The 18,473-nt window shown below is 41.6% G+C and overlaps 1 protein-coding gene across 3 annotated transcripts in view; it reads left to right on the plus strand.

Moving 5' to 3' along the window:
- The window catches only part of Cdk19 (cyclin dependent kinase 19), a 139,852-nt gene that overhangs the window by 89,613 nt on the left and 31,766 nt on the right, over window positions 1–18,473 (plus strand). For all 3 annotated transcript variants that reach the window (XM_021173711.2, XM_021173712.2, XM_029482436.1), the window contains exons 3-4: window positions 2,787–2,897; window positions 4,557–4,697. In XM_021173711.2, coding sequence (XP_021029370.1) covers window positions 2,787–2,897; window positions 4,557–4,697 — 252 coding nt within the window. The remainder of the gene's footprint in view (window positions 1–2,786; window positions 2,898–4,556; window positions 4,698–18,473) is intronic.

Raw genomic sequence — 18,473 nt, forward strand, 5'->3', positions numbered from 1 at the left:
AAAAAAAAAAAAAAGAAATAAGTGTGCAAATTGAGGCACAACCAACTTCTTCCTTGACATCGGAAGGGAAGTCAGAGATGCTGGACAGCACAGACCTCGCCTGACAGTAGACAGGACATTTTCTGCGTTGTGGTCAGTTACCTGCAGTGTGGACTTACGGACCAATCTCCACGGCACTGGGGACAGGTAGCCAGGATGATACTCTCCTGGCAGTGCATTTTATTCCATTGAAGTAGAAATATTTTCCTTCAAATTTCTAAATTAAGAAGCATTAGTTTGAAATTGTAGAGAGGAATACAGAGCTGAAGTATATTTGGAAGAATATATAGTAATATACTTTTACTTTAAAAAAAAACTTTACATCTGTTTATTCTTCTCTTTGAAGACAAAGACAATTTTTAATTACTTGTGAAAATCACAGTAGTGACTGGAAAGCAAAGTGGAGAAGAGCTAATGACAATTTCAGTAGGAGGGCCAGGGAGGACTTCCTCAGGAAGTGACGGATGAGACTAGAGCAGGTCAGGCCCCTCCTCCACTGCAAGCCCCTGAGTGCCGTTGCCATTTTCTTGAAGATCAGATGGAGTTGAAGACAGGGAAAGTCGAGAGTGCCACCTCAGCTTTAGCCATTAGACACTGCAGTAGAGATGCTGCATTTGGGGGAGAGTTGTGAGCAGGAGGCAAACACGTATACAAATTATTTGCATAAGTGTTACTTAAATTCCGTAAAGTAGATGCGATCACCAAAACCAAGAACCCCCGAGCTCCTTCAGTGTGCCTGGTATTGTGCCATCCGCTTTTGTCCGAGAAGTCCATGGTTGACAGGGAGGCAAATGTAGACAGTTACTAGGATAAGCTATGCTAACACAAACATGCACCTGTGCAAATGATTCGGCAACGCCAAGTCTGATGTCATTCTGCCTCTTACTGTGCTCTATCAAGCTCTCAGCAGCATCCACGAAACGTGTGCCGAAATCTGTCCAACTGTGGAAACTTTTAATAGTGACTGACTCTCCATTTGATTCCTAGAGTTGTGTGTGTTAGGGGGGACACTTTATTTGTCCCTGTCATTGGCTAGGAGCACGTGACTAATGTAGCTAAGATGCAAAGGCAGTCCTACTTGAGCCAATAGCATTGGAGGCTGACACAGTTAGCTGAACATGCACTGTTTTTCCCTCCCCACGCAAGGGGGAAGGACTGTCAGCCTTCCCTGATCTTAAAATAAAGTTGTACCATACAATTGTTATTAGAATTAAATGGGAGTTAAACATTTTTATACAATAATTGTGCACATTTTAAGTATTCGATAAACAGGTAACAAAAAGGAAAAAAAAAAAACCAACAAAAGTATAATGAGCTTTACATTACAAGACTGCTTACCAAGAGAGATGCTGGAGTTCACATTTGGTTTTTTGTTTTGTTTTTTTTAATTTTATTTTTTATCCTTTTTTTTCTTCTTCTTTTTTTTATGTGAATGGGTGTTTTGTCTGCATATATGTCAGAGTACCAGGTGCATGCAGTGTCTGTGAGGGCCAGAGGAGAACATCGGAGCTCTCCGGAACTGGAGTTTCAGAGCTGCATATATGTCAGAGTACCAGGTGCATGAAGTGTCTGTGAGGGCCAGAGGAGAGCATCCGAGCTCTCCGGAACTGGAGTTTCAGAGCTGTCATGTGGTGCTGAGAATGGAACCCAGGTCCTCTGGGAGCGCAGCCAGTGCTGTTAACTGCTGACTTGAAAGTTTGAGGCAGGAGGATCACAAGTTCAAAGCCAGTCTGGACTAACATAATTAGGTTGTGCATGCGTGTGTGCATGCTTGTGTGCGTGTGTTTTCTAGAGGCTGAACTCCTCAGGGTCTCATATATGCTAGGCAAATATTTTAGTGCTGAACTGTATCATTTTTGCTTTTTACTTTTGAGATGGGGGTCTCACTAAATTGCCTAAGCCTTGAATTTATTTTATAGTCCAGATAGCCCTTGAACTTCCTGAGTAGGCCTATGATTATAGGCCTGTGTGAACATGTATGATGAGCTTCTAGCTTGAAAAACAAACAAACAAAAAATGAAGTATGTTTCTCTGTGCCTATTAAGTCTGAATCCCATTGAGTAGTCTGGAACTGGCATATTAAAAGGCTTTTACCTTGCGCTCATGCTATTTTCTCAAACTGCTGCCTATCATGTGCAGCTGATGAGTTTTCATTTGGGCTGTCCACTTCCTTGTCAGGGTGGAACTAGAAGCTTGTACCCTGTGAAGGCTATTCTTTTTTGTGTGTACAGGACCTCTATGTGAGTCAGCTTTTGTCTATGTGACAGATATTTTAAGATAATCAGATTACTACATGCAAAGCTTTATAGTGTCAGAGATTTCAGGCCATAGCTTTATGGCTCTGTTGCCTGGAGCCAGAGCATGTGGCAGCAGAGGCCTGTTAATACTCATGCCTTTGGGGTGTAAGCTGGAGAGAGAGAGAGAAGGAGAGGGAGAGGGAGAGAGGGAGAGAGAAGAGAGAAGAGAAGAGAAGAGAAGAGAAGAGAAGAGAAGAGGGAGAGAGAGTCAGTCAGTCAGTCAGTCAGTGTATTTTGAGAGCTGTTTCCCCTTTCATGCTGCTTCCCTCAAAGCCAGGCCCAGTGAGGCATACCTGTCCTTCAGGAGGCTAAGTCAGGACTGCAGTAAGACCTGTCTCAAAGGATTCTGTTCATGTGGTAATATGTTCTCCTTTCTAATCAAGGAATATTCTCATATATTCTCTTTTTCTATCCTCCCTCCCTCCCTCCCTCCCTTCCTCCCATATTCAGCTTTTGAGAGAACTGAAGCACCCTAATGTGATCGCATTGCAGAAGGTGTTCCTTTCTCACAGCGACAGGAAGGTGTGGCTGCTATTTGACTATGCAGAACATGACCTTTGGGTAAGTTTGACCTCCTATTGTCCTTCTGTAGATAAGGGGCAAGTATGCAAGCAGAATGTACTACTAATGCACTGAAGAAAGCCTACTATAACTCACAGTTCAGAGCAACCGTAGTAAATGTTGGTTTTAAAGATGAGCACTACGTTTATAGAAATGGTGATATCTGTAATAGTTAGAAGTACGGGACCTCGTGCACTCAGCTAATGACAGTTTGGTAATGTGTGTAGTAAATACTGGTTCCTTTCCTGAGGCGCACACACATTTAATCAAGCGTATACTTGTGAGTAGTTAAGTTCAAGTTGATTTCTTACTGTATTTTGGTATTTAAAACTTTCGTATTTAATACCAAGTAGAAGTATGTATATAGTTTTTAGAATGCCTTATCAATACATAAAAAAGCCAATTCCTAACTAGAGCATTTTAAACATTTTTGTCTCTAAAACTACTAAACAAGCAAACCAAACAAACAAATTTGACAGTTAAATTATGGATAAATGTGGTTCCCTATGTTGTAGTTAGCCTTCTATATAAGTGAAAAGATCTGAGTAAGAATAACTTTGACAGGCTTATAAGGTCCTGAATGAACCTTGAAAGTTCATTAGAGAGCCAGTTACTGTGAGCTGTCTCTGGTCTCCGCGTGTGCTTGGTAGTCCATGCATGTGTGCACACAAATGAAAACATACACATTTACACACACATACATACATGCACACACACACACACACAAACCACATAAGTAAAATAGAATAGGGTTTGTTTTTTTTAAATTATTTTGTTCATCATTAGCACTTAGATGTGGAAATAGGAGAATCAAGAATTAAAGGTCATCCTTGGATATATATAAATAATGAGTTTGAAGTTACTCTGGGCTAACCTGAGGCCCTATCCCAAAACAAACGTGGTGGTTTGGTTTTTTTTTCTTCATTTTTCTTATTTCTCCTTTATTTCTACAAAGGTTTCTTGACAATGTATATAGCTCACTTTAAACAGAAGTATATGGGCTGATGCTGTGGCCCAGAATGGCTCAGAGTATCGGCTGTTCTTCATAGGACCTGGATGGGATTTGAGAGTAGGCATAGGCTGGGAAATTAGACATGGCCTATAGCCTTTTCCTCCCTGGCATTACAGTATTTCATAACCCACATTCACCACGTGACATAAAGTATGAGAGTTGGTGTGGTTCCTACTTTCCTTTATACTGCTCTTCATAGAATGCTGACCTTCAGGGGCAGCCCGGGGAGGAGGCGTGCTTTCCAGCAGTGCAAAGATGCCTTCTGTCTGATGCTGTCTCAACACACTGACTTTTTACACACCACTTGCCAGCCTTCTTCCTCCCGCCCGCCCGCCCGTCCTCAGCAGACCACCATCGACACGTTCTTAGGCATCTGAATGCCTACCCTTCTTACCACTGAGAGGTGATTTACTGACAGCTCTGAATGTTTTCAGTAAATCTGATTATAGACCCATATTAACATGGCCACATTCATCCCAAAATACAGTTTTTTGGATAACCTTATTATTCAGAAATTTTTGTTTCATTAACTTTAAAAGGTAAGTGTAAAATACAGAGCATTTATTTCAGTTTTCATTATGGTGGGATTTTGGTGGAGATATGAGCAGACTATATTATTATAGTATGTTTTAATTTTTAAATTTCAGCATATTATTAAGTTTCACCGTGCATCAAAAGCAAATAAAAAGCCCATGCAGTTACCAAGATCCATGGTTAAATCGCTCCTGTACCAGATTCTCGATGGCATCCATTACCTCCACGCAAACTGGGTGCTCCACAGGGACCTGGTAAGCACTTTGGTTTCATTCATGAACATATCTTTGTCTTTCTCAAATTTAACAAAATCATTCATTTTGGTACAATTAGAATAGAACATTAGCTAAGAAAACATTGTAAATACATGCAAAAGGAGAGATTAAAAAGTCACTTATAACCTACAATCAAAAGACTGGGAGCTGATGAAGTGTCGGCTCCTGTCTGTAATCTCAGCACTTGAGAAACTGCGGTAGGAGGATTGCCATGAGTTCAAGGATAGCCTAGGCAAATAGTGAAGGTATCTTCCCCAACTCCTTAAACCTTCCCTCCCTCCCTCCCTCCCTCCCTCCCTCCCTTCCTCCCTCCCTCCCCTTTTACACCTTACAAAGTGCAGGAATGCACACCAGTTACTCAGACAGTAAGATAATTTACAGCCAGCCTGAGCTACATAGCAAAGCCCTGTTTCAATAAAAAAACCAAACAAACTAGATTATCTTTAAACATTTGGTCTCTATTATTTCTTTAAATCAATACATGGCTGTAAACTATCAGTGTGACTTTTAACATTAGTAGTGTATAATTTTAATGCTCAGTCAATGTGTAAAGCTGTTGGACTTCACTTCAACTTGTTCTATATATAAAAGCACTAATAATGAAAGTTGAGTTCTAATTTTTCATCCCCTTAAATAATGACATTGCCTCTGGTAAAATATACCTATTAGACAGATTAGCCCCAATGCAAATGTCTGGTCTTATATTTTAATTTGATATATGTATAATAAACATTTACTAATAATTGACTTATATGCTAAGTACTCACTTGATTTGCAGGTTAGATTGTTATTTTTTATTTATTATAAACATAAGAGTATAGGACAGTGGTAATCCTGGTACCTTTATCTCTGCAGGTGTTATCTTACCCCACATAATTTGATAATACTTTATTTCATTAGGTTTTTGTGATTTTTAGATCCAGAAATGATAGGGGCTAGTGTAGGTAGATTGCAGCTCTCTTAGCTGAGGAGAGTTATGCTGCAGAAATAGTGAGTGCATGAAGAGCGTGCAGTGACTATCCCTTGTCAGTCAGACTGGAATCTGCCCAGGACACTTCCTGTTGTGGCATTGGAGTTGAATGATAGTGACCACAAGTCAGTCATTTACCAGCAAGATTTTGCTGACATGACCCTGATATAGCTGTCTCTTGTGATGCTATTCCAGTGCCTGGCAAATACAGAAGTGGATGCTCACAGTCATCTATAGGATGGAACACAGGGCCCCCAATGGAGGAGCTAGAGAAAGTACCCAGGGAGCTAAAGGGGTCTGCAACCCTATAGGTGAAACAACAATATGAACTAACCAGTACCCCCTGACCTCGTGTCTCTAGCTGCATATGTAGCAGAAGATGGCCTAGTCGGCCATCATTGGGAGGAGAGGCCCTTGGTCTTGTAAAGATCATATATGCCCCAGTACAGGGGAATGCCAGGGCCAGGAAGTGGGAGTGGGTGAGTAGGGGAGCAGGGCAGGGGGAGGGTATAGGGGACTTTTGGGATAGCATTTGAATTGTAAATGAAGAAAATATCTAATAAAAAAAGATTCAAATTGAAAAAAAAAAGAAACTTAGATTTAAAAAAAATAAGGATTATGAAGATCTTTAAGTCTCCTAGCTTTCCAGTTCTATATTTACCATGAGTTAATTACCACATTCTAAATGCTTCAGAGGCACTTGAGGTTGTTCTGGAGTGACCGACCACATGGTCAGCATTTAGATCTCTGTTTTCAAGGTTCCAGTCACATCTGAATCATTAGTGAGACTCTTTTATTCAGGGCTGGTGTGAGTGTTTTCACCTTGTTTTACAGAGTTACTGTTTTGCTCTCAGTGGAATAGTTTTCTGACAGTCTATGATAGACACAAATCAGTATAACCAGGACTCCGATTTTCTTGTTTATTTGCTGTCTGTCTGCAGTGTCCTCTCTCTTGGTTACAGCACCAGCCTCCTCTTAGCATCCAGACTTTTGGCCTTTTTTGTAGTTTACATCTAGAACACGGCATTGTCAAATTTATATTCTCTCTTCTTCTCACCTGTTTTTACCCCCTGTAACCTCTTCCTTGCTCAGACCTTTATTCCGTCTGTCTTATCATGTTACAGCTTCTAAATGTGTCTACTACATTAATTCCTTTAACAGTCTTTCTCCTTCCAGTCCATGTAGACCTGATGACCATGTGTTAGCCTTTCAGGAACTTTGGCATAAGTACAGTTTTCAGGATCTTACTGAATATAGCTCTACTGACTTCAGACACTCCCCTGACCTCATCCCTTTCTGCTTGCCTTCTACTATTGGTTATTCCCACATTGTCCTGAGATTTCTTGCCTTAATGGCTTGCATTTCCTGGTCTTATTCTTGTCCCTGTCTCTCCATACTCAGATGTGCTTGTCTTTCGAGGCTAGCAGCAGTATTTAAAGCTTAGCTCTGGAGCCGCCTCAGCAGTTAGGCACTGGCCGCTCTTGCCAAGGACCCGGGTTTCATTCCCAGCACCCACATGGCAGCTCACAACTGTCGATCACTCCAGCCCCAGGGGAGCTGATGCTGTCTCCTGGCCTCCACGGGCACAGACAAACGTGCAGAAAAATGTATAATAAATATAGTAAGATTAAATGAACATGAATAAATATAATAAACTGAAATACATTTTTAAAAATTAAAGCTTTTAAAAAATATCCCAACTCAATTTTGAGATGAAATTTTGTTATACATTCTTGTTATATTTCATGTTCTCTTGTGGTATTGTTTATATCATGTAGATGCCTTAGATCAGTGGTTATAAACTTGTGGGTTGCAACCCCTTTGGGGGTTGAACAGCCTTTCACAGGAGTCGCATAAGGCCATCAGAAAACGTACTTACATTATAATTCATAACAATAGCAAAATTACAGTTATGAAGTAGCCACAAAAATGATTTTATGCTTGGGGTCACCACAACATGAGGAACTATGGCTCACGCCTTTAATCCCAGCACTTGGGAGGCAGAGGCAGGCAGATTTCTGAGTTGGAGGCCAGCCCGGTCTACAGAGTGAGTTCCAGGACAGCCAGGGCTATACAGAGAAACCCTGTCTCTAACAACCAAAAAAAAAAAAAAAGGAAGGTTGAGAACCACTGTGTTAAATCATCTCCTGGACTAACTTTTTTGCGAAGGCAGGGGTTTGATCCTTCTTATATACAGTAAATATTGTAGAAATAGCAGAATTTGAAACACTGACCTCCATGAACTTTTAGAGTGTGTGTGTGTGTGTGCGCGCGCGCATGTACATAAAACAGAAAAATAGGAATGATATGGGTGCACCTGTATCAGAGGCCCTCAAAGGAGGTGGGGACTAAGAGGAGCATCAGGACCTACCTGTGCACCAACAGATTTAACCCAGGGAATAGGATGGTAGGTCCTCTGAGGTGCATACTCTGGGCTGCTATTCAAGCCAAGAAGATCTCTGTGTGTGGTGCAGGGGTGGGGGTGGGGTGGGGGGAGGAGGCGAGGCTTCAGGGAAGAAGGACTTGACCTGGACTTTGACACAGAATTTAAAAACTTAGGGAGGGAAGGAATGCTGGTTATAAAAAATTGAAATGAGAAATTGTAAGGTGAGAAGGCACTTATCTCAGAAAGGACATGGATTCTGCCTGGCTCAAATAGGAATAAATGGTGTAATGTAAAGAAAGACAAAAATACTCAGGTTGCAGCTGGGTCTGGAGTTTATTCAGGGGCTTGGTTTGTTTTAAGATCCTGAAACTTTGTGATCAAAAGAATGGACTCTTCCCTGATTACAAAATGCTTTTTTTGTCCATAGGGTGAGTGTAGGGTTTAAGTATATTATGAAAGAAGTTCTGACTAACACAGTGCTTGTTTGTATTTTGTCCACATGATTACTGTAGCTTTCCACCATTGTAGTGTAAGAAATTCTAATGAACTCGGTGCAGTCCCCAGTCATTTCCACTGGCTCGGAGCCTGTCTCTGGACCACACTGTCTTGCTTTTGCCCAAGTGTTTTCAGGAGTGGGATGTTTAACCTAGACATTTACATTGTCACAGTGGAGAAATGGAAAGTGTATAACATAAGGGTTTGTTTTTTAAAAGGAGATGGAGCTATTTGAAATTGATTGTAGTGGGCTAACGCTGTTCTGTGAGACTCTGGAGAGCTTTTAACTGCTTCGTTTCCCTTTGCTTTAGACCATTTGTGAGTCACAACTGTGTCTTTGTACTTACTGTCTCTAGCTGATGGCTTCATAGGAAATCATGCAAGTACATTATGAGAAAAAATATAAACTTGCTGCTTGATAATATAATGAAAGGAAATTGAGAGTAGCTAAAAGCTAAGGTTCTAGAGTTCATATACAGGATCATTAATCCTCAAAATGATATTTTAAAAGAGTTATTTATTTATTATTATACATAAGTACACTGTAGCTGACTTCAGACGCACCAGAAGAGGGCGCCAGATCTTATTACAGGTGGTTGTGAGCCACCATATGGTTGCTGGGATTTGAACTCAGGACCTTCAGAAGAGCAGTCAGTGCTCTTATCTGCTGAGCCATTTCACCAGCCCCTTAAAATGATTTTTTAAACTATGATTTTTTTTCATGTCTGGAACAATATTTCAGGTATATGATTTAGATCCTAGAATGTTATACAAAAGCAGAGAATTTTAAAGCCACTTAAAAGATTATTTGGGTTGAGGAATTGGCTTTAAAAGGAAAGGAGAAAGAGCTACATGTATTTTTCTTGGCTGAGAGACAATGAAGGAGAGGCGTAAGTCTATAAATATTGAACGTATAAACAGTTAGAGAGTGAGCTGTATCTTAGGTTCAGCAGGCAGGCCGCATCGCAGAGGATGATGAGTGCCGGGTGACTGTGTTCATGGGATTGCTGCTCTGGCTGGGGAGGGCCAGGATGGAGCTGGCAGCCTTTAGCAGTGGTGAGCTTCCTAGAGCAGAGTGCACACCTCACTGCCCCTGCCCTGCTGCTGCCTCAATGTGTGTGTTTGTAAGCATATGAGAAGATTGTCTGCAGGCAGAGCATGTGACACTTAACACAGACAGCCATGCTGGCCGACAGCAGTACCAAGTAGGTCCACTGGTCCTCAGTTTTAGCGCATTACTCCCAGGTCTGTGGCATGTGTGACCTACAGTTAGACTGTCTTTCCTCTCTCATATGCTAGAGCCCAGCACCTGCTCAGCTCTGGGCTTTACTGAGTGAAGACGGGAGCGAATGCTCGGGCCTGGCCTGGCTCTTCTCTTTCAGACAGTATTTGTGCAAGTTCTGTCCTACAAGTTCAACTTGCACTATGAGTTGTTGGTTTTTTGTCTTTTGTTTTATATTAGTGAGCTGAATTTATATTTGTTTAAAGTTCCGAGGGGCTCTAGAGGCGGCTCAGGTTGAGTGTTTTGCTGCATTTGTAGAGGACCAGGTTAAGTTCCTGGCACCCAGATGGCTGCTCCCAACCATTTGTAATTCAAGTTCCAGATCTACACCTTTTCTGGTCCCTCGGGCTCCACACATACATGTAGACAAAATGTGCATACAGATAAAAAGTAAATTAATCTTTGTAAATAAAAAGTAGAGGATAGCAGTTTCTAAGCCAGCCATTAGGCTTCCATTCCCTTTCCTGTGTATGGAGGTCTTGGAATTTATGCAGTTGGCTCCCTACCTTAACACTGAACTTCTGAAATCCTCCTGCCAGCCCTTCTAGAGGCGCCTCTGGACAGTCCTCATTAATGCACCCGCGCTCCAGATGGGCCTTCCTCCCCAGCAGAGCTCAGGTGTAAGTGTGGGATCATCCTTCCTGGTTTCTAAAGGGTTAAACCCCAGTCCATGTGTCCTGAGAGTACATCTGAATACTACAAATATTTCACCAAGTCTTAATATTTAAAATATGGAAATTTTAAAAAGTTAACTAACATCAAACTTAGTACATGCTTTGAACAGCTTAGTTTTCATTCTTCCCTCTTAAATGAGACATGACTGAGAGGCTCTAGAGGCAAGAATGCTATGCTAGTCAGATGACTTTGTATTGTCATTTGATTTATTAATTCTACTGAGAGAGAGTTACTACAGAAGATAGTACTTATCTGAGTGGACTTAACTGGTCTGCAATGTTTTAAATGTCATCTTGCCAGGGCAGGGCTGTGAGGCAGTAGGGCAGGGCTCTGAGCTGACAATAGTGAAGAAAGCTAGGGCCACAGCAGGCAGTGCAGCGCAGGCAGCCCTGTCTCTCCTGTTCTCTGGTCTTGACTATGCATGCCCTGTGGCTAACTGCCTGAGTTCCTGCGCTGACTTCTCTAAGATGATGAGGAGACTGACCTGATTAGAAAGCCAGGCAAACCTTTTTTCTCACGTTGCTTTAGTCAGGTGCTTTGTCACAACAACAGAAACAAAACCAGAGCACATACTGATAAATAAAAAACAAGAATGTCAGAGCTCTGTCTGCAAAGGAAGTTTTCATAATCCCCATGAAGGATTAAGCTTGATAGTGTGAATGGGCCTCAGGGCCTTGATTGAGCCTTGAGGTGGAGGGGAGCGAGCTCTAGACAGAGCAGTGTGGGATAGGGAGAAGTAAACATGGTCAGGCCTTAAAGGGAAGGAGAGGCTTCCTGGACAGGACCTTGGTTAGGAGTGAGAATGAGAAAAGTGTAAGGGGTGACTTGGGAGAAGGGTGGAGGCAGCACTAGCCAGCCAGCCGTGAGCAGGGAGGGGACTTGTGCTGGAGAATTTTTTGACAACTTGACGGAAGGTAGAGTAATCATCTGAGAAGTGGGAGCCTCGGAAGAGAAAGCACCTCCAAAAGACAGGGCTGTAGGCTAGCCTTTCTGCCATTTTCTTAATTGAAGGGCCCAGCCCACTGTGCGGTGCCACTGGGCAGGTGACCCTGGGCGCTATAAGAAAGCAAGCTGAGCAGGCTGAAGGGAGCAAGCCAGTAAGTCACACTCTTCCATGGCCTCTGCTCCAGTTCCTACATCCAGCTTCCTGCTTTGAGTTCCTGCTTAGACCTCCCTCAGTGACTTGAGTGTGATCTGAGCTAGAGTCACAAGATGAAATAAACCCTTTCCACTCTAAGTTGTTTGTAGCCATGGTGCTTTATCCAGGTAATAGAAACCCTAAGAGAGATGGGACTGGGGTGGGGATGGGGAGGGGTTCATCCCGGCGGTGTACATGTGCACATGTGTACACACACAAAGACACATAAACAAAAATACAAATAACTACAAAAAGAAAAGCAGACAAAACCAAAGGCCACAGACAGGAGCAGGAGCCTTAACGCTTTGAAGGAGGCTGGTTATATTAACACTAAACTAGCCATCAATCTTGATGGCAAAATTTATATAAGATGCTATTTCCACTTTATTTACAAGTTGATAAGTTGTGATAAATGGTTACCCAGGTGGTCACCAGTACTGGCAGTGTTCAGATCTGAGACCCTTTGCTTTCTCCAGGTCACGTGGGACGGTTCTGTTGTCCTCTGAGCGCACATTGAGTAGAAGACTTGTAGAGGCAAGGAACTGAGTCAGTGTGCCTAGAGATTGCCAGAGCTGGCCTGGGGAGAGTCTGCGGGAGGCCTGCGTTCTCAGGTGGGCCTGAGTGTTCAGTTAGAGAGAGCTCCGTTTGCCGCTGTTCTCTGATATGCTTCCTTTCTTTTATAATGAGAATGAACAAGACACACAGATACAAATTAAACTAAATAAAAAAGTAAACGAGGAAGAAGCAAGACTGTAGATGGGGCTTTGGACTGTGAGGGCTGTGACTAACCCTGGAACAGAGACATTGTTTTTCTAAGTTAACTTTATTTGAATGAGTGTCATAGATGTAAATAGAAAACTTTCTTGTTGTTGCTTCTGTGGGATGTATTTCTTAATGCTGAGTCTGAATGCCGGTGCAGTGTTATTGCTGCTGCTGATCCCAGTGTGCAGTATAGTTTGATTTTCTCCTCTGGACTTTGAAGTGTATTAGGTAAATAGCCTAGCAGATACATGCACTTCTTTTGCACCGAGCTTTTTTATAATGTTACTTTTTTTATTGGTTCTTGTTAGAGAAAAGAAAACCATATCTTGCTGTTCAGGCCTACAATCACTTCTAAATAGCAGACAAAGAAATCCATTGTTAAATGCTGGCAGTACTAGGTTGGCAGGCATTGTTTAATGTGAGTACCAGGTCGGATTAACATAACTGATATATTACAGATTAGACCAGCCTGGTTTTAAGGTAAAATGAAACTAGTCATGTACTTAGAATTACAAGTTTCTAATTTACACATAGCTTACATCACCTATAGACACAAACGTAAAAGGGAAGAGTTTCTTGCTTACAGGTACATTAGAGATACACTTTCTTTTTTTTTTTTTGTTTTTTCGAGACAGGGTTTCTCTGTGTAGCCCTGGCTATCCTGGAACTCACTTTGTAGACCAGGCTGGCCTCGAACTCAGAAATCTGCCTGCCTCTGCCTCCCAAGTGCTGGGATTAAAGGCGTGCGCCACCACGCCCGGCTGAGATATACTTTCAATAATGACCAGGCGCTCCAGATAAAGAAGCCTTTTACCCTACAATGTGCCTAATATGTACTAGACACTGTTCTGAGCACTTGGGAATGTAAGAATCAATAACGCATAACCTTTCCCTCATTGGATCCATTGTGGGGAAATTTATACACAGGTAGTCATAAAAACGCTTTAAAAGAAACTACAGGGTAGGGTTGTGGTTCACAGAGAACTCTTACCTAGCCATGAGCAACAAGGCTCTCATTCCTAATACTCAGGTTCTCTCCCTTTCCTTCCCCCTCTCCCTCATACCCAGACACACTCAGACACACACACAAACCCAGACACATACACCCCTTACCCCCCCCCACACACACACACACCATTCAAGGACTAGCTCAGCGTACAGTACTGAGAACACAGAAGTGGAGCCTAAGCAGCTGGGTGAGGGCCTTGGAACACTGCACATAAGCTCGTATGGTGAAAGCAATGGGTCTGGGAGCATTGCAGGCAAAGAAATGGCACCAATAAAGATGTAGACTAAGAAACTACAGACAGGTTGGTATCACTGCAAAAGAGAAAAGGCAAAAAAGCAAGGAAGACTAGTTATGGTGGATCCTAATTGTTGTCTTTAAAATATGGGTTTTCCTAGGCCAGTCAAGTTTTTAAGCGAGATGGCTCAGGGTTATGGAGCTGGTATGGACTCATGGGCAGCAGCTCTATCAAGTAGCTGTAGTCAGCTGGTGAGAAAACATGAAGCTCTGAGCAGCTGATGAGTACAAAGAGGAGGAAAGGCCGTAGTGAATACTTAGTTCTTAAGAAGCAGAGGAGCAATGACTAGATTCAAGGACAGGACCAAGGTCAGACTTCTGCTTTTGTTGACCAAGGAATACTAGGAAAAGACAGTTTTGTTAGGGAGAAGGAAAAATTAATCTTAGCTGGAAGGAGTTTATGGTACTTGTGAATATGATCTATTTCTAAGATACATGGGAGATTAGAGACTTAGTAGTCTTGATTTGGGGATCATTAGTGTACATGTGGTTTTTGTGGTTTTATACCCCGGAATAAAATCCAGAATTTTAAAACATATCAGAAATAATCTTAGTATATTTTAGGGTGTTCATTCATCTCCTGATACTTCTATTAAAATTGGGATGTTACCCATCAAAGGACACTTTTACCTAACCCCATAACTAGGTAGATTGTGAGTGTTCACCATTGGGAATGTAGTTCATGTTTTGTTCCTTAGCTGACTAGTGTATGGCAGGGCTCTGTTCTCTAATGTCTAGAAGCTTGAAGTCACATTCTTGAATTTCGCACCTCTGCCTTTCCCATCCCTCTTCCCCACTCCTTTCCCTTTGGCTTTTTGTGTGTTGGCTTGTTTGTTTGTTTTGCTTTGTTTTTAGGTAGCCTTAGCTATCTGGGAATTCATAGAGTTATATTTGCCTCTGCTTCCCAAGTGCTGATATTAAGGGAGTATTCCACCATGTCCAGCAATCTCCATTTGTTTGTTTGTTTAGAGATTGGCTCTCGTTTCCTAGACTAGCCTTGAATTTGCTAAGTAACCAAGAAAGACTTTGAACCCTGCATCCACTTCCCAAATGCTGGGATTACTGGTTTAGTCACTGTGCCTTGCTGTATTTTTAAATGCTCAACTATCCAATTAATGAAGTTTTTTATGGTATAGATAATTACGGTAGAGTAATGTCTGCAAATGACTACTGTGTTTGTTCAAGAAAAGAAAGCACAGCGCTTCCTGTTGGGTAGTTATTTGTTCTGTAGCACAGAATCTTATTTGTTCAGGGGAACAATGAAGAACAGTGTGCAAAATAAATATCCTGGGATTTGACTTCTGTATCAAATGTGAGGGGAATTGTACCACACTGTATTTAAATGAAAGCATAGTTGTAGCCATTAATATCAGGCCAGCATTGCCCATTGTTACAGCAACTAGCCCAACTTAACTCTGAGTCCCTGTCCCTGCCATTCAAGACTGGGCCACTTGTGTGTCTGCTGTTGGTCTTTGGTGCTGTTAAGAGTCATACTGAGATTCCAGATATGCTGAAGTAGGGAGTGCAAAGCAAACGGAGTAGAATGTTTGTGGATTGCTGTGGTTGTTCTATTTATGATACACCAATTAGCTGAAGGAAATTTAACCCTGTGAAATAATTGATCCTATAAACAGAAAAGCAGATCAGGAGTACATATAAAGTATCCTGTGTACGATTAAGAATTACTAAATTCTGTAGAAATATGAATATTGAAGGACTAGCCCTGTATAACCATGCTACTGTTGCATATTTTCATGACTTGCCTTTAGAATAGAATTTAACTAAAACCCTGTAGCTTTGATTTTTGTCTGTTTGATTTTATTGCTGATAACTTGAGGCATCCAGCTTCTGCCATTTCTGCCGTTTCTATGGCAACTAAAGTGTGCAAGCCCAGCAGTATCGCTTTCTTTCACAGCTGGCATTTTGTGTTCACAGGAAGGAGAAGAGTTTTGGTGAAGCGTGCGGGTCTGTGCTAATTGGGATGTAACTGGGTCAGAACAATTTTGGTTTGCTTTTTTTGTCTGTTAAGGTTTCTGGTGGTTGTGTTAGGTTTGGGTATTGAATACCTCAATTCCTTTTTATTATTAATTTATTAATAATAGTATGTAAATAAAAATATATTAATTATTAAAGTTAGTCTGTTAATAATTAAAAACTCATAGACACAGTCCAGTATGAAATCTTGAGAACGGGATAGAGTTGTTCGAAGCCTGGTTCCGTAGCCCTCTATACCCTGATTATCTCTCTCTTTAAAACATGTGGAAATACTCTGAAGAGGTAACCATAGTTACCAGTGGATGGCCATGTTTGCTTGTTCTGAGGGGACAGCAGGCAATCCCACTTACGGATGAACAGTGACTGGGTAATTGTAGTTACTGCCACCTGAAGGCCACCCCGGGAGTGCTTCTCACGCTCTGCATTCCTTTCTTGGCTTGTACAAGAGTTGATAGGACGCTCCTGCTCCAGGCCAGCTACTGCCCCTGCCTTCATGTCAGCCAGCACATGGTTCATGGGCTTTGAGTATGCGGTCACAAGGACACCCTGGAGCCTCCTGCTCTTCCCTGCAGGCTCATTTCATGGTGGTGCCAGCACTGTTTTTCAACATAATCTGACCACAAGAACTCCTGATGAGCTAAGTGGCACAAGCCTATTTCCTGTCCTTGCATTTTATTTATTCTGTGAAGCTATTTGTTGTTCCCAGGTCACAAACTTTGTTGTACTTATATCTTAGAATTTTGAAGTGCTTTAAAAATCTCAAACCTTAGGAATTACAAATATTATGGGAAATAGTATGCAAAATGGCTTGTACAATAGGATGATCTTACAGTGTACACATCGTGACCTGTCAGAGGTTCTTCCTTACAGCCTTCAGAGGCTTCCTTTGAGTTTGCCTTCGTCTTCTTTACACTAACTTGTTTATTTAGGACATCTTGGCTTCTGTAATTGAAGAAAAAATACTTTTACTGGGCCACCAGTGACCTACTCATTCATTCTGGTCATGTCCTCAGATTTCTTGTTTACATCTGACAGGCACGCAGAGGGGCTCTGTGCACTGTAGATGCTCATCTGTTCTCCTCTGACCTTTCTCCAGCTTCCTGCCTCCCCCCCTCTCCAGCTCCCTGCTCACCTGCACCTCTGTGGCAGCCCTCAGCCACTCTGGAAATACAGACTCAAGAATGTGGTCAGTTTTTGTTACTCAAAGAGCTTGTGCTAAAACGTGGAACCACTTGAAACAGGAAACAAAGCCTTCCTTGGTTTCCTTTTTATAATGGCCGTCCTTCTAGTCTGTCTTGTAACCGCCTTGCTCCTTCAGATCCTGTAGCTCACCAGGAATGTGTTTGCCTGGGATCCTCACGTTGCACGTTTTCTCCCTAGATGCCCCTTCCCTGAGATAGCCAGGTGTCACGCTCCCTCCTGCACTGTCTTCAGATCTTATACCAAATGCTATCTCCTCAAAGGGGCTTTCTCTGTAGAGTATAAAATAATGCTTAAACCCTTGAAGACAATGCCTTTTAATCCCATTCCTTGTTTTCTTGATTGTCCCATCATCTTAATAGGCACATGCAAAAATATTTGCTGTATTTATGTATGGTAGACCCATAAAGATACCATGACCTAAGAACCTTCCACTTGCCAGTGGAGAGTGCTTGCTTATTTTCTCCCTGTCCTAGGATCTTCCTCCTCCTACCACTTAGCAGATGGCCTAGATTTTGAAACATTTATTCTCTTCAGTCTAAAAATAGGTTTAGCTTACTGCGAGTAAGCGTAAAATACCACATTTATCTCTGCTTGGGTTTAAGCTATATGAAATAGTGTCCTGTTACATGTATCATTTACAACTTTCTTTTTTCATGCAGTATAATACTTCCAAGATTAACAATGCATTAATTGAATGTCAATAATTTTCTTAAAATGAAGAACTGTGTTACAAACATTCTCTGGTATGATGTAAACGTGAAATTATGGATTCAAAGTGATTCACTTACTCACTTTTGCAAGATTATACCAAATTATTTTCCAGAACATTGTGCCAGTGCATTCCCAGTAGACTGGATGGAGTTAGCACGGCTGCACTTCTGTTGCTCAGGTGTGTTTTTGGAACAAATCCTCGAGGATAAAAAGCCACCTCAGTGCTCCTGCTGACTTAGGGCAACATCTTCCCATTTGTTTTTTATTAAAATAGATTTTTTTGCTATAGTTTCATGTCAGAATTGTTTTCTATTTTTCTCTTCAGTTGACTTTTCATTTTGACTTCTAGAAGGTATCTTATAAATAGTTACCCTGTTTGTGTTGGACTTAATTTTCTTTGGTTTTGATGATTTGAGATTTTCTTAATGTAGCAAAATGTATCAGTCTTTTGTGTTAAAATATTTTAATGTCTTCATAAAGAAATTTGCTCAGGAATGGAGAGATTGCTCAGTAGTCAGCCGTTGCTTCTCTTGCAAAGGACCTGAGTTTGGTTCCTAGTACCCACACTGGGTAGGTAGCTCACAGCCTCCTCCAACTACAGCTCAAGCGGGTCTGACATCTCCTTGCTTCTGTGGACACTGTATTTGTGTGCACAGACACAACCACATGTGCAGGTCTGACATCTCCTTGCTTCTGTAGACACTGTATCCGTGTGCACAGATACACCCACACGCACACAGTTAAGAATAAAGTAAAAAGAAACCTACACCAAATGTCATAATGTATATATATATACATATATATATATATATATATATATGTATATATATATATA

The sequence above is a fragment of the Mus caroli genome, chromosome 10, assembly GCF_900094665.2.
Source record: "Mus caroli chromosome 10, CAROLI_EIJ_v1.1, whole genome shotgun sequence".
NCBI classification, from domain to species: domain Eukaryota; kingdom Metazoa; phylum Chordata; class Mammalia; order Rodentia; family Muridae; genus Mus; species Mus caroli.